Genomic DNA, 26,911 nt, shown 5'->3' on the forward strand with positions numbered 1-26,911 from the left:
CTTTCTAATAAACAATTGCCGCATGGAAACGATCCATAGGGTACCTGAACCTACGTACTACCTGGGACCGCATCGAAGTCTTCCACCCGCACATGTCTGGCAGAAACAAGCGCGCGCGCGTCGTTCCGCTGGCACAGTATGGAATTTTATTCAAATGGGCTGCCCCAGACACGCAAGCCAGCCGAAGAGAGAAATTGGCGCATGCGGTCGGTGTTAAACAATTCGAAAGGGAGTGACAGAGACTCCTCGGAAATGGGATCACCTCAATTCTCCAAACGCCAACAAACAACCAACGGCATCACGATCGAGTGACGGATTCCGGCACTTGAACGAAGGACGGACGGGTCTCTCTCAAGGCAGGGGCACTGGGTGGTGTTTTTGAGCTTTGTATTTCGTTCCACTTTTTCCGACTAGTTCCTGGTGGCGTTTGATTACTGACTCAAAATAGTATTTGAATGGGATTAGGTTTCTTTAGGTAAATATTTGGTCTTACATATACAAGTAATTAAGTTCTGTAGTTTATACCGGGCTTAAAACATTAAGTTGCGTAAAATTAACATAAGTTTTAAATATGCCATTCATAATTACGGAGGTATGCAACTCGGGGTGATGGCATTCAGGTTAATGACATTCAGTGTAATGGGGTAGAATCTAGGCCAAAGACAAATTAAAGACCTTCATGTCCCTTGCAAATGTCGAAAATTTTATGGCTCATAAGGTAATCTAGAATGCCGTGAAAAGTGTACTGCGATCTGTCAAACTTGGGTACCTTTTGCACTACCGAGGGACCAAATGCAATACTAGAAGTGGTACCCAATCTGAGCCCGAGTGCGACGGACCTGATCTAGGCGAAAACTTATTAAATACAGCATTCACAGAATCTTCAATCTTGTATTTATGTATAGCAGCAAGACAAAATACCACCCAGAGAATATTGTATTGTTATCATTTTTTTTTTAATTCAGTTTACTGTTCAAAAGTATTTATTGACCTAACTCAATGCGTGAGATATTCATACAAGGGAAAGTGCACGAAACCGCTTTTTTACAATTTCTCATCGTACCTAATAGTAATTTCATCACGACCATTGTCGTAAATAGAGTGGAAGGGGATAGGGGAGGCCTGCCATTTCCCGAAACTTGGACTTAACTCTTCCGAAAAAAAATAGGTAGAGAAATTGCAATATAGTAGAACAAACATTTCCCACATTTTTTTTTCTTAATTTCTGAATGATCATTGTTTGACAGATAATAGCAATATGTAATGTAAAACGTCTTGTACTGCCATACTCTCTCGTTCTACTCTTTACGTTCTCGATGTTTTGAATTGATTTAAACCATTCGAAGAGGGTGTCAGATAAAAACTTTAAAAGCATGCCTTTATGCAATCAAGTTGAAAAAATGGGAATTCCTATATGCTTTATTATTGTGATCTAATTCGGGACCTGTGGGATGGACAACGTTTGAAATATTTATAAAAATTCACACTTTTTTTCTAAAATAACCGCGAATTTTGTGGTGTATTCCCGAAAACAGTTATATTCTGCTCTGTCAGTAAGGTTAATTTGGTTTGTACAGCGTCACTATTATTTTTAATCATATTTTATTCTGACTTCAGCTTGAACGGCTGTCAAATTCTGTAGATTTGTGCTCTTAAAATCTTGAGGTTTTGCATCAATTCATCATCAATACCTGCAAGAGCATGATTGACCGTTCGTAGTTGCCACTAATTGCAAGAACAGCTGTGCTTACACATGTAACCAACAGACGTTACTCAGGATCAGTAGTATCCTCAATGTGTAAGTACTGATGCTCTCATTATACCAATAATAACGGCGCAGGCTGCGTTAGAATGCAGGTCAATTTAGGGATGATAGGGGAATGTTGACCTGTTACTTTCTTTGTGAAAGCCGAAGAGTCCTTTGCACTTCCACAAAAAAACACTGGGATTTTGGAGAACCGACAGGATTCGTTTTGGTAAACGATAAAAAAATAATTTGAAATGAATACTTGAGCATTGATTGACCATCAGACGGGGGAATACTTTTGATTTGGGCACTCACATTTTATATAAGCCATTTCATGACATACAAACACCACTCCATTTTTATTTAGATAGATATAGATAGATAGATAGATATGTATATTCCAATACGTATAAACAGGCAACTCACAACATAACAAAAAAAAAAAAATATTGGTCGGTCATGTTTTACATGAAACTGCAGTAGAGTAGAAGTATCGGTTTTGGAATGCCACAAAGACAAAATAGTAGTAAAAAATAAAATACTGCAAATACGTTGAATGAAAGCTTTCAATCCATATTATGCTGATTCCTTATGTTCGCATTGTAAATCACGTTGGTCAATATAGGCTACCAAACTAGTTTCAGCTATCATTTTAATTTTGGTGCCTAATTTGGCCAATCACATTGATTTCTCCTGAGATTGGTCAAATAAAGAATACCCTGGTCAAATTAGGTGTATAGAAAGTAAATTACAAGCAAAATTATTGTTTTCTTTTAGTTTTTAGAGCAATTTCAACGAATAAATGAATGTAGCTCTAACGTGTAAATGCATTTTAGATATTAACACGAAAAGTTTCATGCTAGTTGGGTTGTTTAGTGAGGAAAAATTCACATTTTTGGTAGCTTGATTGAAAGAGCACAGTTAGACTTTTTTCTTAACAATTTTGAAAAATCAAAACACACAAAACAATTTTTTTGTCTGTGTTAAACTAAATTTGCTTATATTCTAAGTTACTCACATATTTTTATTGATATTTTCCATAGTTTTGTAGATAAATGTATTGAGCCCATAAAATTTGAACAAAAATGTTTTGAAACATGTTCAATGTATAGAACCCACAATACTTTATATTGATAGACTACCCCTATTACATAATGCAGCTCACAATCCTCGGAACAAATGAAGCATTTCAAATGGGTGATATCGATTTTCAACTTTCTATGATTTGTTCAACTTGATAGAGAAGTTCAATCCTGATCACTTAGAAAGATGGTGTCTTCGGCAGAGTTGCTCAAAAAAAAAAGTCAGGATCCTGAAGTATCCGCAAAACAAAAGTTTCATTGTGATTAGCGCCGACTGGAGGCAACATATCATATTTTTTGGCTCAAATAATGATAACCCTTGAGCTACTGAACTACTTTGCCGAAGACGCTATCTTTCTAAGTGATCAGGCTCCTGAGATATTTGCAAAACAAAAGTTTCATGGTCACTAGCGCCACCTAGTGGCAAAATTTTGGATCAAATAGCTCGAACAATGATAGTCCTCAATTTACTGAACACCTTTGGCGGAGACGCCATCCTTTTAAATGGTCAGGATCCTGAAATATCTGCAAAACAAAAGTAAAAGTTCCATGCCCACTAGGGTCACCTAGCGGTCAAAGTCAAATGAAGTACTATCAGATAGCGCTTTACCTCCAGAACAACTTTACTGAAGACACCAAGTTTTTAACCCAATATTATGCAAACTAGTGACGTACAAACACCATTCCACTTTTATTGATACAGATGGATTAATTACTTATTTTTCTACATCAATTATTTTATAATAGACGTACTTGTAATTTTAACCTAAAGGCTACAATTGTATTTGCAACAAAAATGCGAAAACTTTTTCTTAAAAGCTCCATTCAATCATTACCCTGCTGCATAAAGCTCTATTCCTCAATCCGCCCTGTACTTCAATTTCAATAGCCGACTACAACTACGTCATCACAGTTTTATTAGGTGCACCATCTGATTTCCTTTCAGCACTGCAACCGATCTGACCTTCACCTTCAGCTCGAGAGCTGCGCTTCCAACTGACGTCATCGGGAAAATCCTGCATTGCACACTGTTCGTAATCTGCAGCGCAGCATCCCTCCCTATCCCTATCGCACATTTTAAGGTCAGGGTCACATCGGGGAGCGATTTTCCACAGCTGCCACCCCACTGCTGGTTTCGCTGTCATTGCCAGAATACTTCCGCGCTTGGTGTCGCCACGCCAGTTTCTCCGGACCTGATAGGGTTCACCATAGGGTTGAAGCACGGTTTTAGCCATAGTAGCAGTAGCTATAATTTCAACTTCCATATACCTAATTTAGTCAGAGCATTCCTATTAAAATATCAATGTGACTAACCAATTTAAGAACCTAAGTTAAAAATGTGGCTGAACCTGTTTCTTCTGGCCTATATTGACCAACATGATTTCTAAAGCGAAAAAAAGGTATCTGCTCAGTTGCAATATTTTCCGTAAATAAAATGAAATATAAGCTTTACTATTCTTATAATTTACTATTCTTATAAGGAAGCAATGTGATTGATCAATTTAAAAACCAAATTGAAAAGTTAGCAGAACTGGTCATGGTTGGCGATTTTCAACGCAAAAAGATGGTTTCTGTCCAGTTTTGATTTTTTTCTGACGTTAAACTTGCGGGCTTCGCACAAAAATATTTCCTCTTGGGCTGCCCAAAACCGATGCTGCTACCCTAGTTGTTGCCGTCGTGGTATGTTGTTGACTGTCGTTGCCGGTGACCCATTTTTTTCGGGCCGTGTTCGAAAGAATTTCTCTTTCGCTCGTGACCGACGACGATAACAACAACTGGAACAGTGATTCCAGCGGATTACCGTTTTGGAAGGTGAGTTACCTACGACGATGGAATTTGGACGTGCGGTGACCGTTGTTGGGTGTTATGATTTATGGGTTGTCCACGCTGACCAAGACCTTCACCCGCGTTAGACACGTCCGAAACAACCGGTTTACGCCAGACACATGTACCGTTTGGTTGGAGAAATTGGAGGAGGTGCTAAATTGTGTGGTTTTACGCTCAACATGTTGAGTCATTGATGTTTAACAACGGGGGGTTTGTCTGGTTGATTTGTATGTCAAACCTCGGAACGTAACTTTCATTTTCTTCGGACGGCTTGAAGTGAGTAAAACTATTTGAAAAAGATCATTTGATTGGGACGTCTTATGATCGTGTTATAGTCGGACAATAATGATTTAACTTCTAATTTCATTCAATTTGATCATGTTTTAATTTAAAGTGACCAAATCTCTTATTCTGTTTCTTCTTTTTTGGCATTACATCCTTACTAGGACAGAGCCTGCTTCTCGGCATAGTGTTCTCATGAGCATTTTCACAGTTATTAACTGAGAATTTTATTTGCCAATATTTCCATTTTCGTATTCGTATATCGTGTGGCAGGTACGATGTTACTTTATGCCCAGGAATATCAAGGAAATTACCATTACAAAAATAAATTCAAATTTGTTTTACCAAATTAGGATGACAGAAGAAAAGATCCTGGACCGACCGGGATTCGAACCCGGACATCTTAAGCATGACTTTGCTTTGAAGCCGCGGACTCTAACCACTCGTCTAAGGAAGGCCCCCAAAGTGAACAGATATATTTTTTTATAATCCAGGACAAAATGTATCTAGTAACAACACAAATTGCGTGTTGGGTTTCTATCTTTCCAAACTATCACAATAAATGAAAATGTTTTAGATATTCACTCATATAAAACCAGGGCCGAATTTAGGGTGGACATCGAGGTTTGGTCTCCCCACAATTCTGTGGCCTCAATTAATCTTAACTACAAATAAACTTTTTAGGAAAATAATTATTTTAATAAGAAAACGATGAATTGGTACCAACTTTTTTCAAGTCATAAGCTTCAATCTTATAAATATATATTAAATTCGATTCGGAACAAAAGGTAAAAATTACAAGGACAAACAAACTAAAATAAAAAATCTGAAAAAGATATTTTTTTTTTTTGGTATAGGATTTAGTTGACTTCGGTCCTATGTACGACCATGTCCCTTGTTGGTATTACAATCTGACAACATCAAAACCTATTTCTGAGCAGAAATATTAGCTTCAAACAATGTCACAGTTATCAACTGAGAATGTTGCTTGGTGCGCATCCTTTAGTAATTTCCAGGTAGCAAACAAAAATCCAGCACTTACTAAGAATCAAACCCAGACACCTAGAGCCGTGCACTTAACAACAAAACTTCGTTGTCAAATTCTAAACTTCGAGAAAATGGAAAATAAAATAATTAACGTGTGTGTACTTCGTTTTTAAATTAACCTTCGGGCTGTTGCGCTGTTGTATTTTGTACATCACTGCCCATAACTGCATATTTGTTACATTCAACATTTTTAACAATTTTGAATTATTATCGTGGAAAGTCCTCAGGGTTCTTGGTAATGTTTAGAAATTTTAGTTTCTTCCCATACTAACCAACAATGGCTTTAGGATATTTGGTCGAATAACTTTTGGTCGAAAGTATATTTGGTCGAATGGACATTTGGTCGAATGCCTTTGGAACGTCTAGTCAAATGAAACTTTGTCGACAGGACATTTGGTTGAAAAATTAGTTTGTAATGTTTTATTGGGAAAGCATTTTGTCCAACAGATATAGAACTAAACTATATTTTTTCACAATGAATTAAAATTGGATCTTAAGAAGACAATAATTAATCTTTCTATATGATATTATATACGCTTTACAACATGATTAGAATATATGCTACAGTCTATATAGGACTAATTGTTGTTGTCAATTATTTTATTCTTCAGTCGTTTTAGGATTTAAAGACGGGACGTTTTATTGTACCAAATTTTGTAGAATCCTAAAGGGAATTGTGTCAAATGCTATATAAATAGTTTGCCTACGTTAACCAACATATTTAGCTACTATAAATTTTATTTAAACTAGAGAATTTAACGTTGGATATGTTGAAAGATACGTTGAATTTATTGTTCTACCAGAATATCATCTTTCTTAGAAAAAATGTCTCGCAAATACGTTGTTTAGTTATTAGTTTCGAGCTCTAAAGAATTTATTATTCTTTAAAAATTTAATCGTTCTTTATATATAACTGCTGATTTTTATTCAATGACAGCTTTCAGTGTGATAGCTAGTTTTTTTGAGTTTCAGGTCTCATATATCAGACCGGGTTCTTTGGGCTTGAGAATTTTAAATGTGGGAACCAGACATGAAACGGTTGGGCATTGAACTGTTTGGTCACCTCGAATTGTCATTGTCTTACTCATGGCGAATCAGTTTATTGTTACACCCAGTTATATAACATTCCTTGAAACTTGAATGACGGTGTCGATGATAAGTTGATAAATAACTCAATCAAAATCATCAAACAAGATAGTCAGGTTTACCCGGTGCATAGGGTTAGGAGAGATGAGTCGACTGAGGTGACAGAAGTTGACTTCTTCCTTATAATATTTGCTCGTCGCGATTCATCCGAATGGCAGAATAAGCCTGAATGAGAAAAATGTCGGCAAGAAACGTCAAAATCGCAAGGAGTTAATCGATGTCGTGGGAGAGTGGAGACTTCAGGCTTATTTTGTAAATAATTAGTACTAAACAAAATGATGCTTTATTCATCAATCCAATGCTCTTGAATAAACTCATTGATTATTGACAGATGAGAAAACATTACAAATAGTATATTATTATTTACCCAGGGGAAATCGATAAACATTTTTTCTTTAACTTGCAATAACTTTGTCAATTATCAGCCGATTTTGATGACTCTACCACGGTTAGATCGGGAATCTAATATAGTTTTCAGAAAGTTACGAATGATTCAAAAAATGGCGTATTTTCAAAATAGGGCCAAAGTCACGTGGGATGCATAAGGAGGCAACTAAAAAGGATACTCAATAATAAATGCATTGAATCACTCTAAAACATCGATTATGATGGACTCCCAAATATAAAGATACTATCCTGAGCAGCTTAGGATCATATTGGATTATTGTGGCCATCTGATACAGGTTCCGATAGGGAACCCAAGGGGACACTTAGGGAATTTTACTTATTGGTAGCGTTCGACAGCTTAAAGTTCATGATTTTTCATCTATAAGAAAATATACATGGTGCCATATATATTATTCTGACGACTCGAAATTCATGTTTTTCCATATTATATTGAATATGCATGATGGTATAAATCAAATGGTGTTCTAATTTCGGTTCCGGTACGGCTCAAATGGGACGTTTTTTGAACCGTCCTCTAAAAATATCTCCAAGAACACCTCCAGGACTTCCTCCAGGAATACTTCATGAAATACATCCATCCAGGAATTTGTTCCTCGAAGAATACCTCCATGGATTGCTCCAGGAATTTCTCCAAGAATACCTCCAGAGATTCCTCCAGAACTACCACAAAGATTCCTCGAGGACTACCTCCAGGCATTCCTCCAAGATTTTATCCAGGAATACCTCCATAAGGTTCTCCAAGAATACATTCAAGAATTGCTCCAGTAATACCTCAAAAGATCTCTCTTAGAACATCTCTAGGAATTCCTCCAATAACACCTCAGGGATTCCTCCAGTAATGCCTTCAGGGATTCCCCCAATAACACCAAGGGCTTCCTCCAGGAATTCCTCCAGAAATTTCTCTAGGAATACCTCCAGGGATTCCTCCAGGACTACCTTCATGGTTTTATTGAGTAATATTCCCATGAATTACTTAAATAATATTTTAAAGGATTGCTCTTGAATTGGCTTCTATGATTCTTTCAGGAATTCTTTCAAAGATTGCTCCAGGAATACTTTCAGGCATTCCTACTGAAACTCCATCAAGAATTCTCGAATTTAGGAATTTCTCCAGAGACTTATTTAGAGCTTTTTTCAATAACAAGTCAAGGGTTTCTTTCTGCAATAATTTCTCCAGAGATTTCTTCTCGAATTTTTAGGACATCGGTGATTCCTTCTAAGGTTCCGTTCTCTTATGAATTAATATCGGGTTTTCTTTGGAAAGAAATTATGGCCACTCTGCAGAAAACCTGCTCTGGAAAGGACATTTCTGGGTCTATAAAAATGATATCATATTTATTTTAAGACATGTTTAAAATAAATGAGATGTCATATTTATGTGTTTGCCTGAAAATTGCTTGCCACACGATATACATATGCAAAAATGGTGAACTGGCAAAGAAAGCTCACAGTTTATATATGCGGAGATGCTCACAAGAATACTAAGCTGAGAAGCAGGCTTTGTTCCAGTTAGAATCATGAATTTCAAAACGTCAGAATACTCTGGTACCGAATAGTCAATAAGTGCCAAATTTAAGGCCTACCGGAACCGATGTCGGAACATCCGGAAAGGGCCATGTCTTGTTATTGGAATTAAAAGGTACAAAGCACTCCAATCTACTTTTTAGTTTTTCTATTGTTTTATTAATTAATTCTGCCTTCTTTTAAATAAAGACTGTTCTATAAAGATTTATATTTTTGTTAGATTATATTTTGAAAAACCTTATTTTTAATATTTTGCTGTTTGATTAATTGTTTCAACTTGAATTTCTGCTGTTAAAAGTCAAAATTTTGTAAAAATTAAAATGTTTATACCACCCTCCCAAGCGAAATGTTGCATTAGCAAATATTGCCAACCGATAGTGGTTCGGAAAATGTCGCTGGGAAAAACATTTTCCGATGACTTTTTCCACGGGAAACGACGATATTGACAATATTCAATTGACAAAGTCACGTGATATTCATGACATTTAACAGCCCTGGTTTCAAGCCTTGCCGTTAGAATAATCATTGCTTTGAATCCTGCTAATATTTCAACACACATTTATGTTTTACAAGCACTGGATCTTGTTTCAAGATATGTTTGAAACATAAATACTTCAATTATAAATTTTCCCTTCTAGCAAAAATAGGCGGTTTTTTATTACCATCTTCTTCTTCTTCTTTCTGGCGTTACATTTCCATTGGGACAGAGCCTGCTTCTCACTAAGCTGTTCTTATGAGCACTTCCACGGTTATTAACTGAGAGCTTACTATGCCAATGACCATTTTTTGCATGTGTATATCGTGTGGCAGGTACGAAGATACTCTATGCCCTGGGAATCGAGAAAATTTCCTTTACGAAAAGATCCTCGACCAGCGGGATTCGAACCCACGACCCCCAGCTTGGTCTTGCTGAATAGCTGCGCGTTTATCGCTACGGCTATCTGGGCCCCTAGCCAGAAATATTTACTTCCAAAATTGTGTTGTTCGTTAAAATTAGGCTTTGTGAAGATTTTTGGCATAAAAGCCCTAATAATTTTAAACAAAAACATAAAGGCTATTATTATTTAAATGCTGCAATAATAGGTATTTGCATCAAAGCTTCCAATATTCTGTATATAAGTTTTTCCTTCTTTTTCCAAATTTGGCTTTATTAAGTATTACGAACTTTAATCGAGTTATGCTTTTTAATAATCACTGAAAACAAAATCAAATTTTTATAGTAAACGATGTTAGAGCAATTGTTGATAGTTTGATTAAAGTATCCCTTCACGATTCTTTTTTTTATTTGACTGTTTAAAGGATTTTATTTAAACACATCCTTAATTGCGTTTGGCATTTGCTGTCACTGCATTGTGCGCTAGTTTGCTGAGAACTAGTCAAAATTGTTTCTCGGTGGTGCCAACTTGGTAAAAAGTTTCGAAAAACGCCGATATTTAGGAAAAAAAACAGAAGAAACTGCTTATTATATATGATAAATTATGATTGAATATTTTTAAATCACTCATTATGCCAAACGATTTTATGCCAAATGATCTTATGTCAAATGACTTTATGCCAATCAAAACCATCTGTTGTGTTCAATAATTATGAATTCTTAATGATAAATGAGCACTGTATAGAAATTTGCGATTGAACATAAATCAATAACTATTACCTACTGAGACGTCCGATTTGAAAACGGTCTTCGGCAAAGTTATTATTATTATTATTATTTATCTTTATTAGGGAGATTTTCAGCCCTTGGCTGGTTCATCTCGGCAAAGTTGTAGCTGATGAATGTTTCTTGCATTATCAACATAGTTCCAATCCCCAAGAGCACATGGGCAAACACTATGACCGATTAAATGATTTGCATGCTTTTCCCATAGTAATTCCCATATAAACTTTGAAAGACTTGTGCAATCACAATTCACAATTAAGATATTAAAACTTTAATTTGAAAATTGGATCCATAAATGAACCTTGACACTTGAGATCAAGTTTGACGTTCGCTTAGTCGACAAAAATACCACAGGGGTTCAACTTTTTAACACCGGGGTTGTTCCTTTCTGACATTTCGGAAGGGACACGGAAAACAAAATACACCCAAAATTTGAGTTTAAACCAAGGGGTGTGACAAAATTTAAAAATAAACTTAAAAAAATGTTTTTTTGTCTTTAACTATCGGAAAACATTAGAAAATTGAGTAAACATATGTTTTTGACCTAAACTTAAGCGTTTTGCACTAAAATTGGGACAGGGCTTTAGGACCGTATTATTATAAAATCCTGATCCTGAATCTGCCTAATATGGGTTATAATCTTTCTCCTATATACAATTCATGGTCAAGCGTTTTTGAAAATCCACGTTATAATAAGATAGCGATTAGCCTTCATATTTCTGCCGACAAATTTTGTTCGAACTTGATATAAATGCAGTATTGGTCATATAATAGTTAAGAATGCTATTGGCGAGATTCCTCGTACATATTGAACCCTCATGAAATTTTGCATTTCATTTTAAATGGAACACTTTTCATAATTTAAGAAATCGAGCAAATATGTATGGACAAAAAACATGTAGAGAATCTATAAAATAAAATTAAGGAATCTCCATTTTTAATAATAAGCCTTGAAAAGTTTAAATGTTTAATTCTAGAGTTTCGCGAGCAGTGAAGGGGCCAAATATTAGAAGAATCTGCAAGCTCTTCGCGGGCCGTACGTTGAGCAGGCCTGATATAAGCTATCCTTACCGTAGTCGCAAACCATACTAGGCAGGATTAAGCATTTTGCAATCTCACCACGAAAGAAAAAACGCCAAAAAAAAAAAATGGATCGATATATATTGAAAGTAGCCAAAGGCGAAAAAGCGCAGAATACACTGTGTACAACACATAATGCGAGATCATTTGGGTGATTTCACCCTTATTTAACCTTTTGCTTGAGACTGAAGAAGGGCAGCCGATTATCTGAGAGAAACACAAGGTCGCCAGCACCATTGCTTCGGGTGCCTTAGGAAGAGCACAACACTGTGGAGGACGCCCTGGTTCTCCTAAGGCTCCATACTTATGTGGTTAGGTTTTATTTTGGGCTCCACTTACCATTCATCCCTAAAAAAGTAAAAAAGTAAAAGTCCACCGGAACAGGCAGTCAGTAGTATTGATTCGCAGTCAATTAAAACAAGCGCTACCGACACCGATCGCAAATCTGTTACAGCGAGAACCTAGCTTTGACGTGTCATCCAGTGTCATTTCAGGCACTGGAAGTCTTATGGGCAGGAAGATTCTGGTACCTATCAGGAATTGTTAATATTAAAATCAGAGTGTTTGGATATCCTTATTGTCATTATTTTATTGGTGATTGTAATGAGTACCATTTGCAAACATTCTCCGCTGTAAAAAAAAAACAACCTGATTTGAACTTTTCCAAAATACCTTAGCTGAAATTGTTTTTTACTCTTGTTTTAGAGCTACAAACACTCACCATTCGTTAGTGCTGTTTGTTCTATCTTTTTACTAAATCGAGTCATTTACCACACAACCAAAGACAAATTAAAGACCCCCATGTCCCTTGCAATTGCCCAAAATGTTGTGGTTCATAAGGTAATCTAGAATGCCGTTCAAAGTGCACTGCGATCTGTCAAACTTGGGTACCTTTTGCACTACCGAGGGACCAAATGCAGTACTAGAAGTGGTACCCAAAATGAGTCCGAGTGGGACGGACCTGACACAACACTAATGGAGATAATTAACTTTGCATTTCACAGATAGCTATCTATCACATTAATTACCCCTGGCGAGCGTAAAGTGCCTGTAATACATTATGTAAGTGTGGAGAGACTATGAAATTCAACAGTCCATCAAACGATATTTTTCGTACTATTGGGTAAAACCCACACGAAAGCGTAGTGGACACAACAGATTTAAATTAAGTTCAACGTAATTTATGAGCTACCTCCAAACACCATTAGGAATCACACAAATTAGTCTGGTCCACCATATACATTCAGAACGAGAAAACTTTATAATCCAATCTTGTTTCACCCTCGCACGATTGCGAACTTTACGACGTGGACGTGCTTCCCCTGAGGAAGTACTACAGGAGATATATCTCGATCGTAATGCGTGATGACGATTTGTTTTGCTCGTTTGAATATCTTGCAGGTATAGAGCCTCTAGGAACCGGTACAGATCAGTTGATTTGAATATTTAGTATCATCAATTAAGTTTATTATAGAATTAATCGTAGACTAATCCCTACTGTTTGTTTTCCTATCGCATTCACAGATAACTCACAGCCAAGATGCTGACAACGAAACAAACCGTTCTGGCGGTAGTGACGCTATGCACCGGAATCGCCTTCGCGATCCAGGTTCCCACGTCCGATCAGATAAGCATTGCCAGTAACGACCGATCAGATGTCCTCCCGGGTTTCGGTGGTGCGGGCGATGAACCTCGAGCGTATCGTCCGGACACTTCCTCGCTGGATTTTGTCTACCACAATCACGAGGACATGACGCGATATCTGAGGGCGACCACGGCTCGGTATCCGAACCTGACGGCACTGTACTCAATCGGAAAGTCTGTCCAGGGTCGTGAACTGTGGGTAATGGTGGTGTCTGCGTCTCCCTATGAACATATGCTCGGCAAACCGGACGTCAAGTACATCGGTAACATCCACGGAAACGAGGCCGTTGGCCGTGAACTGCTACTTCACATGATCCAGTACCTGATCACCAGCTACACTACTGACCCGTACATCAAGTGGCTGCTGGACAACACTCGTATCCACATTCTGCCTTCGTTGAACCCGGATGGTTATGCCGCATCCAAGGAGGGTACCTGTGACGGCGGCCAGGGACGATACAACTCACGGGGCTTTGATCTGAACCGCAACTTCCCGGATTACTTCAAGCAGAACAACAAGCGGTCGCAACCGGAAACAGAAGCCGTCAAGGAGTGGATCAACAAGATTCAGTTTGTGCTGAGTGGATCTCTGCACGGTGGAGCTCTAGTTGCCAGTTACCCGTATGATAACACCCCCAATGCCAGTAAGTATCCATTTTGAGAGTTGTGTATTGATAAGTATTGATCGTTAAATTACACACATGCTTTCGTGGAAACAGAGATCTGTAGATCTTCGTCTACTTGTGCCGGTGAGCTTGTCCGAATTGTCCAATCATATTCACAACCTTTAACCACGATCGTTCGTATTCTCATATGTTGCCTTTTCTATTTCCTTTCTTCCAACATGACCCCTTTTGAGTTCAGTGTTCAATAGCTACGTGTCTCAACCATCGTTGACACCGGATGACGATGTGTTCAAACACCTCTCGCTGACCTATGCCAACAATCACGCCAAAATGTCCCGAGGTGTGGCCTGCAAGTCTGCTTCGCCTTCGTTCGAGAACGGCATTACCAATGGTGCTGCTTGGTACCCACTGACCGGTGGAATGCAAGACTACAACTACATCTGGCACGGTTGTATGGAGGTTACGCTGGAGGTGTCCTGCTGCAAGTTCCCACCGGCATACGAGCTGCGCAAGTACTGGGATGATAACCAGCTGTCGATGATCAAGTTCCTCGCTGAAGCGCATCGTGGAGTCCAAGGTTTCGTCATGGATCCCAACGGAGGTCCCATCGAGCGTGCTCAGCTGAAGATCAAGGGTAGGGACGTCGGCTTCAGTACTACAAAGTACGGCGAGTTCTGGCGAATCTTGATGCCCGGCGTCTACAAGTTGGAGGTGTTTGCCGACGGATTCGTCCCAAGAGACGTCGATTTCATGGTCGTTGAGCAGCATCCTACATTGCTGAACGTCACCATGCAACCATCGAAGGTAGGTCTGAAGGCGGTGGAAGGAATGAATTATGTACAGTATCTGCACTGTAAATATTAGAGCTGTTCAAAATTTACAACAATTGATTGACTGCACTGTTTTGACTAACCCAGCAAAAAAGATCAAATCTGCAAAACTTACGGATTTAGGTCAACTAACAGATTTTATCCAACCAAAATCTTTTTTTCTCTCTTTCAACCCTCTTTCGTCTTATCGGGTCTACCACGGGTTCAACACAGCCGTATTTATTTGTAAACCATTTAAAACCCTATAACCATCATTGACAGCCACCGCCGTCATCTCCGGTGCCGTCGGAATCGTCCGGCTTGGGCGAACGCATTGACGAACATTCCCAGCAGAAACCAACGGTCTATCAATCAACGACAACTGCCAGAACCGCAGCAATAGCTACTTCGTCGCCAACAGTCTTCAATTCTGCTCCATCTAATGCGGATTTGCCGCAGTACCTTCATAATTCAGCGAACGGGACAACGCAGGAGATTCTTCAAGGCCTCAAAGATCGTTTGGTGTTTACTAACTAAGCACTTTCCAGGGGGTTTGGAGTGCCACTGTAAATATATCTCTCTGTTCTTTTTTCTTTCTTAATAATAGTTGTTTGTATGTACATATGTTTGCTTGTTGTTTAATTGGGGTCATATAAGATTTGTAGTTGTTTCAAAGATAGATGCTTCCAAAACTCCATTAATGGTACGGATTTTTTGTATTATCACATATTCACATCGCATGTATGATTTGAGCAGACTAAAACCTGGTGACAGATTTTGAAGTTCAAATGCATTTCAACCCCTTCCATGCTCTAATATTTAAAAATTTCAATTAGCATTAGCATTAAGCAATTCGCACAAATTCGTAGGTGGTACAATCCTAGACCGTTGTATGAGGGTTGCTTCCTTCTCGTCCGTTACCAAAGTCAATGATTTGGGACCAACCCTTGATTCTTAGACAACATTGACGCATCTTCCAACAGTCGAAAGCTGTCCTGGCCACGTCCTTGCGAATGCTGAGGAATGGGAAGAAATGATTAATTGAACGCCTACTTAAGAAAAATGCAGAGAACTCTACGACCTTTCATAGATGTTACGGGATGTTAGGGAATGTTAATGGGGTGGGAAAGGCCATAGGATTCGTTTGGTAGTCGCTCTGGCACATATGAATCGTATTTGGGCATTGGTTCATATTGGAACAAGCTCACCGAATTCTGCATTTAAAACCTCTCTTCAATTCACCATTCAATCGACCGTCCAAATAAAACATGTCCACACACGGGTTTGTGTAAACGATTCTGATGGCATAGATCGCACTCGCAAAATACTGGCCAGCACATACAAAAACCGAGAAAACCGAAAATTCCGTCGACGCAAACCGAACTCGCTTGCTTGGGCTTTTGAAACACACTCTAATATTTTAAAAGTTTCAATTATACTGAAAAATTCTTTGACGTAACATTACAAAAATTAAATTTGCATGCGCATTATCGAAGTATGTAATGTTTATCATATGGTGGGGATATTTTTCTCCAAATGTCGATACCATGAATGGCGTTCCTCCAAGCGCCAGTTTTCCGAATGTCATTTCTCGGAATATACCGTCCTCGCGAATAGCTCATTTTCTATAAACGTTTTAAGTACTCATAGCTATCATAGTTTCATTCGATTACAGTGGCGAATGAACCGGTTATCTCAGTACTTGTCGAACTGCCCGAGTAACCATAAGCACTAATAATAAACCCTAACAGACATTATAATAGTACACGTTCAAAAAAGAATTCTGGAAAACGTGAACTGTCATAAATACACCATGAACTACCACCAACGGTCACATAAACATGATCTAGTTCACGGTGTATTTTTGCTTGTAGACGAGTTCACGACTGCTGTTCACGGATACGAGAACGGATTTTTTTCTGTGTACTTCAAATGCTTACATGCCTTATAACAGCACTTCCACCGCATAGAAATCCTATTACTGTGCGCCGTAGCACTTATCCATGTGCACTGCAAAATTATGAATTTGAAAATCAACCAGCAATCATAGCTTTTTACAAATTCATCGAGTGCCATTGATATTTTTCTCAAAATCTGATTTTAACACGGTCAAATTTAAATTTGTACATACTAGAGAATTATTGAAATAATAATATTGGTACATTAGGTTAAGACTGACAAAACGAATTCAATTTTTTTTTATAAAAAGTGCGATCACTTCGGAACAGACAGTTTAATAATGTAACATTAAGTATGTCATTGATTTATATTTATTTATTTTGCAAAGAAGAAAGGGATAGAAATAAATGCAAATATTCGAAGACATCAGATCTCACATGCCTTTCATAATGTTCCACAAAAGACAGTTCAACTTTCATGCTTTCATATTATCTCACATCCAGTCCTTAACTTACTGAAAATGTTCGAATATTGAAATTTCTTCGGTTTCACTTTTGCAATTCTCCAATTACCTGTTGTATTGAAAAAAAATTAAAGCGCATGTCAAGAAGTTTGTCATTTGATGAGAAATATATGTCTGATGTAATCTCACAAAAATGATCTTGTGTTCAAGATATAAGATGCAGATGCGTTTGGCGTTTTGATAATTGATTGTAATATGCAAATTATATTGTCTTGATGCGGTGAGTACCGCAAAAATCACCTTCATTGACATGCATGGCAAAATGACACAATGCGCTGTAGCTCTACTAACTAAACGTGTACTCACAAAGGATTTTCTTAGATTTTATAATGATGCCACGGAGGTTTAAGAAAAATTTAGAATCATTATATATGCTATATCATGTTTTCAGTTCAGTAACTGTTGAAGTTTAACTAAACAAATAATTGCCAAGCCAAGAAGATTGCACAAACTTAACGCAAAAATGGACTTTTTTACATTATTAAAATGCTGTTCGCACGGTCTTGGGTGATACTTCTCAAGTTGCCTCGAACGTTGACGAACGTTGAATATTCGTATCCCCACGCACTTGAAAAAACTTTTCATTTATGCGTCTGCACCACACATCATTTTTTAGTTTCCCACCGAGTATTGTCCGCAGCACCTTTTGTGCCTTTTTCAATGTCCACACTTCGTGCCCGTAAAAAAACCTTCAGAAGAATCAATGTTTTATACAGGGTGAATTTTGTTACCGTTTGCAAGATGCGGGACCAGAGCTGTTTACGTAGTCGGTAAACCACAACACGTCTTAGTTGGTAAGCCGCAACCGTGTTCGCAACCGTAACACGTTTTTTCACTTCGCCGGAAATGACACGTCAAAAGTGGTCCAAGATAAACAAACTGTTCAACAAATTCAAACACAATCCATCAAACACTACCTCAGCATCAACACCACTTGGCCTACCTGTATCTTTACCTGCAACCATGTACTTCGTTTTGGTAGAGTTAATGGTCATGCGTATCCCCGCTGTCTCCCTCTTCAAAGACATGAAGGCCTCCTCCACTGACCTGCTACCAGGGCAGGCAATCGTCAGATTCGTCATAGTGCGATGACGAAATATAAAAAGACATCGTCATCCTGTATAATAACTCTGGCAGGTCGTCGTCTCGTCATCGACGAAAGAATGCACGACGAACGTCAATCCAAAATCGTCAACGAACCACTTTGTCTTCATTCCGTTCGCTCCCCTTTCTCAAACGAAGGAGGCGTTTATTGTATATTCGCTTGCTATGCACAAAACGGCGAATGCCATCCCAAAATTGCTTGTATTGGCAATTTAACCCGTACTCCTCAAGCTTCAACAATAGCTCTGTTGGTAAGCGCGTGACGTTGACGATTCAGAGCTCGCTTGTTGTTTTGTTTTTGTTTTATTTTTTCAAAAAAGGCTCATAATCTATCGACGCTACGGTTCATATTTTTAGTCGGCTCAGAGCTCCCGAACGAGGATACGACCATAACGAAAGAGGCTTCTTTGTTCGTCATGACGCCGAGCCTTTGTGGCGGACAACTGCAGCAAATCGTCATCCAACGCTGGTTGAGTGACGATTCTTTTTTTAGTTTCGTCGACGACTTTTTCCATTTGACGGTGACAATTGCCTGCCCTGCCTGCTACCGATTCCAATAAAGTCGAAATCGTCCGCAAAGCCAAAGAGCATTTTCGACTGTGCCTCTGCTTCAATCCGTCTAACGTCACAAACGAGATTGACACCACGTCCAAACACTTGATTTAGAACCATCCAACGTAACACGTATAAAAAAAAAAAAAAAAAGAAAAAGACGCCGACACACGTTAATGCTTCCAGTGGACGTATATCCTTTGAAGGAAGCACCACACTAGACCAGGGTGGGTGTACGGCTGTCAACTACAAACAAAGTTCGCCTAACAATCATCTCTCGGGCGCACTCTTAAAAATAATGAAAATTACTCTGGACGTAATTCTGGTTATGACTGAATGACACATGATGTAAGTGATGGAACGACACAAAAACGTGTCCTTGAAGATGTATTGAACAAAGAATGTAATTTTACATGTCGAAAGACACGAAAACGATGGAACTGGGATCGACATTTCCCGAATCAGACACTAACGTATTTGAAATTGGACACAAATTTACGTCATTCGGCTCGCTTCTTTTATGTGCATCCCAAAAGACGTAAATCACATTATTTTTTGGTACTGTGCGGGCCGTCCCAAACAGCATCATCTCTCACGCGGGTCGACCCAAACAGCACAGGTCGAAACGCGGGCCATGCCAGACAGCAAATGCTGATGCAATTCAACACTCAAACAGCGGGATGCCTAGCAGCGTTGTGAGCCAAACGAATACACTCATAAAACATGAACGGTAGGCGCACCTCGTTGCGTATACCCCCCCCCCCCACCCTTGCACTACACAACGGACTAGCATGCAACGCCCAGTGGCACAGTCGAAATACGTTCCAGACGAAAAGTTTTCCGGACTGAAGCGGGAATCGAACCCACACTCCATAACTCGATGCGGCTAATTGCTTGGAAACACTAACCGTACGGCCACGGAGCCCACACCCACACCCACAGCCCAGACATCATATGCTACAGCTCATTTCTTTTTATTGAATCGTACGCCTTGAAATCAAATATCGTCCATTAACCAGCACGTGGTCTACTTGGGAGCTGACATCGCCACTCGGGTGTCACCGGGAGTGTTTGTGGATATTCTTGCGTGACTATCTTGACATTTCTTTTGGGCACTCTCCGTGGGTCTTATCTAGGCTCTCAATGAACTCATCCTTCATGTCATCGGGATTACTGTTTGTTGGCGTATATATGCTGATCAGGCTGTAATTGAAGAACTTGCCCTTCATGCTCAACTCACTTAAAGCCAATTCCACGTTCTGTTTGTCGCCACCGCTGTAGTAGATGTGTTACTTGAATGAAGTGTTAGCGATGGAATCCACCGCTTGGAATTCGCGTTTCCTGGTTTTGACTAGCGTATTTCCTGGATAGCTGTCACGATCATGCCATCATTCCGCAGTTCACGAGCCAGGTCCCTAACACGCGTGGGTGTATTCAAGGTTCCCACGTTCCAAGATCGGACTTTCCAATCGTTGTCCTTTACTCGTTGCCGGGTCTGTTTCAATAAATTCAATTCGCTTTTGCCTACTTTCGCTCTACTTTTGCCTTTCTTGTCGAAGAATCGGCGATAAGTCACCTAACCTAACCTTGCGCTACCTACATCGTACTAGACGAGGGCCTCCTCCTCGATGCTGACACGATACAGTGTTGTCTGTTTGATTTTTGCATGATGCATCACATACCACGGTCAATCACAACCATCAGCCTTTATCGGGACTTGGGACCTGGTTCTGGTTCTCAATATTTTCAAGTTATTTCGGACATGTTACTAAGGTGAGCCGTGATGCGCTAGCTAGCAGAATTAGTAGAATTATGATCATAAATTCTACTACTCAGGTGAGATTTGAAGCTGTGACTCCTGTAGGTTAGACGATTGCTTTACCAGCAAACCTACTTAGCAACTTAGCGACAAAGTTTGTTGGATAGTTTTTCGTAAGTATTTTTGGAGGAATTTATTGTATGGACATACTTGGCTAAACCCGTACAGTAATACTAGAGAAATTCCTTTACGAGTCCCTGGAAGACATTTTCGCTAGATTTATTTAGGTCCGATTAGTAGTTTTGCTAGCAAAATTCTTGACAGAAACCTGAATAATTAAGTGGTCCAGAAAACCGTTTTTACTCCACATCGCTTATTCGATTCTAGATCAAATTCTGAGTTTCCTCTCAACACTTGAGCTCAATACGCCCTTCATAGTTTGTATGGGAATTATTATAAGAAAAGCAAGCAATTCTTTCAATCGGTCTGCCGTGCTCTTGAAGGTTAGAGAAACACTGATACTATTGGATACATTCGTCAGCTACAACTTTTCTGAAGACCGTTTTCAAATCGTACGTCTCAGTTATTGGTTATTGATTTATATCCAATCGGTAATTCTTCAACAGTCCTGAGTTTATTTATTGCGAGACGATTAGTTGCTTTGCTTAAAAGTAACCTGAACAGATTCATGACGGTTCAAGACTCGATTAGTCGAGTCCTTTCGGCTTGCGCCTCATTGACGAAATCTATGGATGATTTCTGATGGTTTCTCTGGCAGAAATTTAAACCTGAATCTTAGGTAGAACTCTTCACGTAATCGCTATTATAAATCTGGTGTAATTCCAACTACAGAGAAGGAATATCTTGAGAAAAATCATGCCATTAGTAGAATTAGGCACATAAATACCCAAAGGAGTTCTGCAAAAAAAATCATTGAGGATCTTTTAAGATCAATTCTTGAAGCAGTTTTTAGAAATCCATTAAGCAGCCAGAGGAAATCCATTAAGTAATTTTCTTTGCGATAATTTTCTTTAAGAATCAATAATTGAAGGAATAAAATCAGAAATTGTTTCTGGTCCCAAAGGAATTGTTAGATACATTCGATAGAAAATTGATGGAGATAAAAATGTTTTCGTGAAATCTTTTAACCTTTCGGTTATCGTACTAATTTTTGTTACGCGAGTAGTCGCGCGATGTACTTTGTACAAAGATGTTTAGGAGATCAAAAGCTGACATGCGGTTGTCATTCAGATACACAATTCTGCCATCAGGTGGCGCTAGTGTGCATTGAAGTTTTTTTTTTATCTCAGGAGCATAATCACTTAGAAAGATGGCGTCTTGGGCGAAGTTATTCAGTAGCTCAAGGGCTATTACTATTTTAGTCCAGGAATTTGAGACTTTGCCACCAGGCGGCGCTAGTGAGCATTTTTTTTTGTTTTGCGAGTGTTTCAGGATCATGGTAGGGAAAGATGGTGTCTTCGGCAAAGTTGTTCAGTAGCCCAATGGCTATCATTATTTGAGCCAATAAATTCGTGATTTTGCTATCAGGTGTCGCTAGTGTGCATTAAGCTTCTGTTTTGCAGATACCTCAGAATCCTGACCACTTATAAAAAAGGCGTCGCCGGCAATATTGTTTAATAAGCCAAGGACTATTATTGATCGAGCTAGTTTATTCTAAATTTTGCCACCAGGTAACGCCAGTGAGCATGGAAAGTTCGTTTTGCAAATATCTCAAGAGCCTGACCACTTAGAAATATGGTATCTTCGGCAGAGTTCAATGGCAAACATTATTTAAGCCTTGAAATATGAGATTGTTTTAAATAATGATAGCCCTTGAGTTGCTGAACAACTTTGCCGAAAATACCGTCTCAATAAATGGTCAGAATCCTGAGATATACGCAAACCAAAAATTTCATGCTCACTAGTATCGCCTGCTGGCAAAATCTAGAATTTCATTGCTCAAATAATGATAGCCCTGAACATAGCCCTGAACAGGTATCAGGTATCAGAAGGCCGGCTCCAGAGGCACGTTCCCCGCCATTTGGGAGATTTGTGCCATCGCCATAATTGAGCCTATTTCATCATCTACCCGATGGGAGAGGAAAGGGAAGGGAAAGATGGGAGGAAATAGGAGTGGGGTCCCTTGAAGAGGGAAAATCGCATAAGCGAATTGAGAGCATGTAGCTCCATACCACAATGGGTTCGAACAGCGCCCTAAAAAGGACACTGCAAAAACGCATGAGCGTAAAGAGAGCCTATAGCTCATTACCACAGCGGGTTAAGAATAACAGAATGTCCTGAAGATTCAGGTTTCTGAAATCAGTTTCACTTAATAAGTGTTAACCAAGTAATTGGAATCGCAATTACGCGAAGATTGGATAGTTACATATCAGATGATAAGAAGTTCCGTAATCGGAATCACAACTATCACACACAAATGTATCAACACACTGAATATTTGCCATGTGATAGTTGAGTCGGCAGTGGCCAGTCAAGGTTGTAACCAATAGACTGCAATTCTGCTTTGACAGATTTGTTAAATACTTAGCCATTTTTGGGATGGCTCAGTAATGTACAATTTTGTTTGACGACAAGACTCCAAATTATTCCAATATTGCTTGTGCTGAGTTGCCGCCCAAGAATTTCTGAAGCTTCACACAGCACTTAGAAATTGGAATAGCTGCCTGAGGGCCAATGAAGTCATGCGATGCTCCATTGCGAGCTAATTCATAAGCCAATTCATTCCCAGCAATGGAAGAATAGCAAGGACCCATACAAGGTTTACAGAGTTCACTGAATTCAGTTCCTCAAATTGAGTTCGACGTGCGATAACAAGCATAGACCCTGAGTTGGCCGAAGCAAGAGCTTTAAAGGCAGTCTGACTATCTGACATATTCCTTTACAAATAGCCAGACGTCCACTCGTCCTGCGAAGGGACTTGTGAGGAACATTTCCTATAAGCAAAGTGACAAGCAATTGTGAGATCACTCGAAGCAAGGACAATTGTGTCCCAATTCACCGGAAGTGGAAACATCCAAATCACTAGGATTTCCAATGGACGCAGAGAATCCATGGTATTTGGTCACAACCAATTCTCTGTTTGTGGAGTATAACAAATGCAAAGTCTGCAAATTTACATTCATATGTTCATATTGAGATGTAGCGATGATCAGATAATGATTCATCATCTGATACATGTCAATTCGTCAACTCGTGACTGATTCTGTTCGAGCGAAGCATTATGTCTAACACTTCTTCTCTAGCAGATACCATGAAGGTTCCTACAATAAGTAATCCAAGATTTGAACTACATAAGCATTCCATCAGACTGGAGCTTCTCAAATTGGTATCCGAGCTGCTCCAGATGATGTGATGAGTACCAGCATCACTGCCCACAATCAGCAGAAGGTCTTTTCATAGGCAGTGAACGACAACTCGTTTGAAATCATCCATTGGGGATGGTTCATCATGTGGTAAATACACCACAAAACGAAAGACGTATTTCCTATTGAATATATAATATATGAACAGAAATATCAATTGTGACATCACATACATCTCTGGTTGTAAACTCAGAAATGAGTGTAGCAACGTCTGCGCTATTTACGAGCACGCATGCACTAGGCATGTCACGTGAGTTTACCATTTCATGTTTCTGAAAGTAGCAAAAACTGGGTCCACAAGGTTATCTAGATAAAAGCTCCCAAAAGTAAGGTTTTTGAACTAGCGCCACTTAAGCTGTACCATTTGCATGAGTCTACAAAGAATCATCGTTGCTGATATTTTATGCTGAAGATTGGTCTAACTAAGCTATCCTAACCGTAGCCACTACCCAAACTAGGCAGGATTAAGCTTTTTGCAATCTCAGCACGAAAGACCAGCAGCGAAAAAACCAGATCGGTATCTCTTAAAAGTCGCCAAAGGCGAAAAGCACAGAATACACTGTGTAAAACGCATAATGCGAGACCATTAAGGTGAAAATTTAAACTAAATTACAACGTATTAATAATCCCACCCTTATTAAGCCTCAGGCTTGAGACTGAAGAAGGGAAGCCGATTATCTCGGAGAAACACAAGGTCACCTGCACTATTGCTCCGGGTAGAACAGGAAGAGCATAATACTGTAGAGAGCGCCCTAATACTCCACAGGCTCCGTTTGCGGTTAGGTTTTATTTAGACCCCCCTAACCATTCATTCTTAGGCACGGTAAGCTTAAAGCCGCATGAATTAGGGGTCACCTGTTAGGTGGACTTTTACCACCGGAACAGGCAGTCCGTAGTGTTAATTCTTAGCCAGTTGAAACAACCGCTACCGACACTACGCGGCTATCTAGGCTGATCGGAAAAAGGAAGTTAACATTGATGATTAACTCCTGCCGTGCCCCGAACAGCCACACAGAATCCTGAGATATACGCAAACCAAAAATTTCATGCTCACTAGTATCGCCTGCTGGCAAAATCTAGAATTTCATTGCTCAAATAATGATAGCCCTGAACATAGCCCTGAACAAGTTTGCCCAAGACAGCATCTTTCTAAATTCTAAGCTCCTGGGGTATCTGCAAAACAAAAGTAAAAGATTCATGCCTACTAGTGCCACCTAGCGGTCAAAAACCGAATTAAATGAAGTACCATCAGAAGGCGCTCCACCTTGAAATTATCTGGATTTTGAGATATATCGATTTAAGGTGAAATATCTTAGAATCCAAAGATGGCCGGCACAATGGCCGACTTGGGCCTCTACTCACGTTTTCAAAGGCACTTAACTAGAGAAATAGTTAGCAACCGTTACTGATCTTCTTATTTTAAGCTTTCTGCTAGTGCACAAAGCCAAAATAAAAAGTGCACTGCTGTTCGATGCTACGAGATTTGTGCATTTGAAGTTTTAGTGCAATCTTAGAAGTTGATTCCAAAATGTTTCACCTTAAAACAGTGGCCTACTTGAACCGTACTTCGTGCGCTCATGATTATGCAACTTCTATGTATATTTGCTGATTTTACCGCATTATAAAAGGCCATACTGTAAAAAAAATCTGTCGAGTATTGTTCTTAAGAAGATTTTAGAGGAATACATTTTGATTTGGTGTCGATAGATTAAACAAAACTCCCGCTGCGCCGCTAGTCATCTCTTCTGAAATAAAACCATTTTTAGGTCAAACAAGCGTAGAATATCTATCCCCAATTGTGTCCATGTTTCGCACCATCATTGATTGTTCTGCCGGCAGTTTGTGCGTCCATCCAACACTAATTGAACATCTCATCCTTCCATCCCGACAGCGTAACGATGGCCCCTACTACCGGCCAGTCCAGCAGCCGGCCCAGTCGCAGTATCGTCCACAGATTGCAGCCCCCGGTGGTCTTCCCAGTAACAGCATCAATGGATCCCCAGCCGACGAAGGCATCCTGTCTACGCTGAGCAACGGATTCAACAGTTTGGTGAACAACATCTTCGGATAAATGACTTCCCGGAACCACCAAACGGTGATCGTTCTCTCTGCTACAGTATTACAAGAGGAAGGATGTGCTTTTTGTGCTTTTATAAGCAGCTGTTACAATCAACGCATCAACATCTATTAGACGCCAAACTCACACGGCATTTAGACGCGTTATTACACTCCATTGAAACCAGAACTTTTGACATTAACAGGACGGTGCGACGAGTAAGAAGAATGTGTGTTCTCCAGTGATATGACGATAATAATTAACATAACAGAACAAACTCGAATTAGTTGTTAAAAAAATATTAGGATTAAGCTTCAATCAGATACGCAGAAAAACACTGCACCACAACAACACAATCGAGAACCTATTTTTGAACATTTGTAGACGTTATCTGCATCGCAAAGTGCTTATAGTGGAATGAACAATGAACTCTCACATCTATAGGTGACCAATATTACAGATGATATTCAGCAGCATCCATTAGCGTATTTAAGCATTAGCAAGTCGTTCGAAAGTTATAACTACTACCAAGATTTGGTAAACAGAAACAAAACAAAATACTGTTAGGGCCGCACGGGACGTCATCATAATCACCCTATCCATTTCAAGAAGCAAATCCCAAGAACCACTCCATATATCGATGCGAAAATGTATCACTACGATTCTGTATATGTAGTGCACAACCCGATAAATTTTCAGCTTCATCGGTTCACTAAAACTCGAGATTTGCTTCCACAAAGTTTTGATGATTAT

At 39.2% G+C, this 26,911-nt stretch overlaps 1 protein-coding gene across 8 annotated transcripts in view; it reads left to right on the top strand.

Annotated features, from left to right (window-relative positions):
• The window catches only part of LOC5574253 (carboxypeptidase D), a 50,700-nt gene extending 24,008 nt beyond the window's left edge, over positions 1-26,692 (top strand). The window contains exons 1-6 of one of the 8 annotated variants that reach the window (XM_021839965.1): positions 4,622-4,641; positions 13,328-14,091; positions 14,167-14,196; positions 14,312-14,877; positions 15,165-15,448; positions 25,994-26,081. In XM_021839965.1, coding sequence (XP_021695657.1) covers positions 13,344-14,091; positions 14,167-14,196; positions 14,312-14,877; positions 15,165-15,419 — 1,599 coding nt within the window. In that variant the 5' untranslated portion in view covers positions 4,622-4,641; positions 13,328-13,343 and the 3' untranslated portion in view covers positions 15,420-15,448; positions 25,994-26,081. Of the gene's footprint in view, positions 1-4,621; positions 4,642-13,184; positions 13,205-13,327; positions 14,092-14,166; positions 14,197-14,293; positions 14,878-15,116; positions 15,449-25,993 lie in introns of those variants that run through there. The other 7 variants (XM_021839975.1, XM_021839956.1, XM_021840019.1 and 4 more) reach the window with 7 other exon arrangements.
• The last annotated feature ends 219 nt before the right edge of the window (positions 26,693-26,911 follow it).

This window comes from Aedes aegypti, chromosome 1 (genome assembly GCF_002204515.2).
Source record: "Aedes aegypti strain LVP_AGWG chromosome 1, AaegL5.0 Primary Assembly, whole genome shotgun sequence".
NCBI classification, from domain to species: Eukaryota; Metazoa; Arthropoda; class Insecta; order Diptera; family Culicidae; genus Aedes; species Aedes aegypti.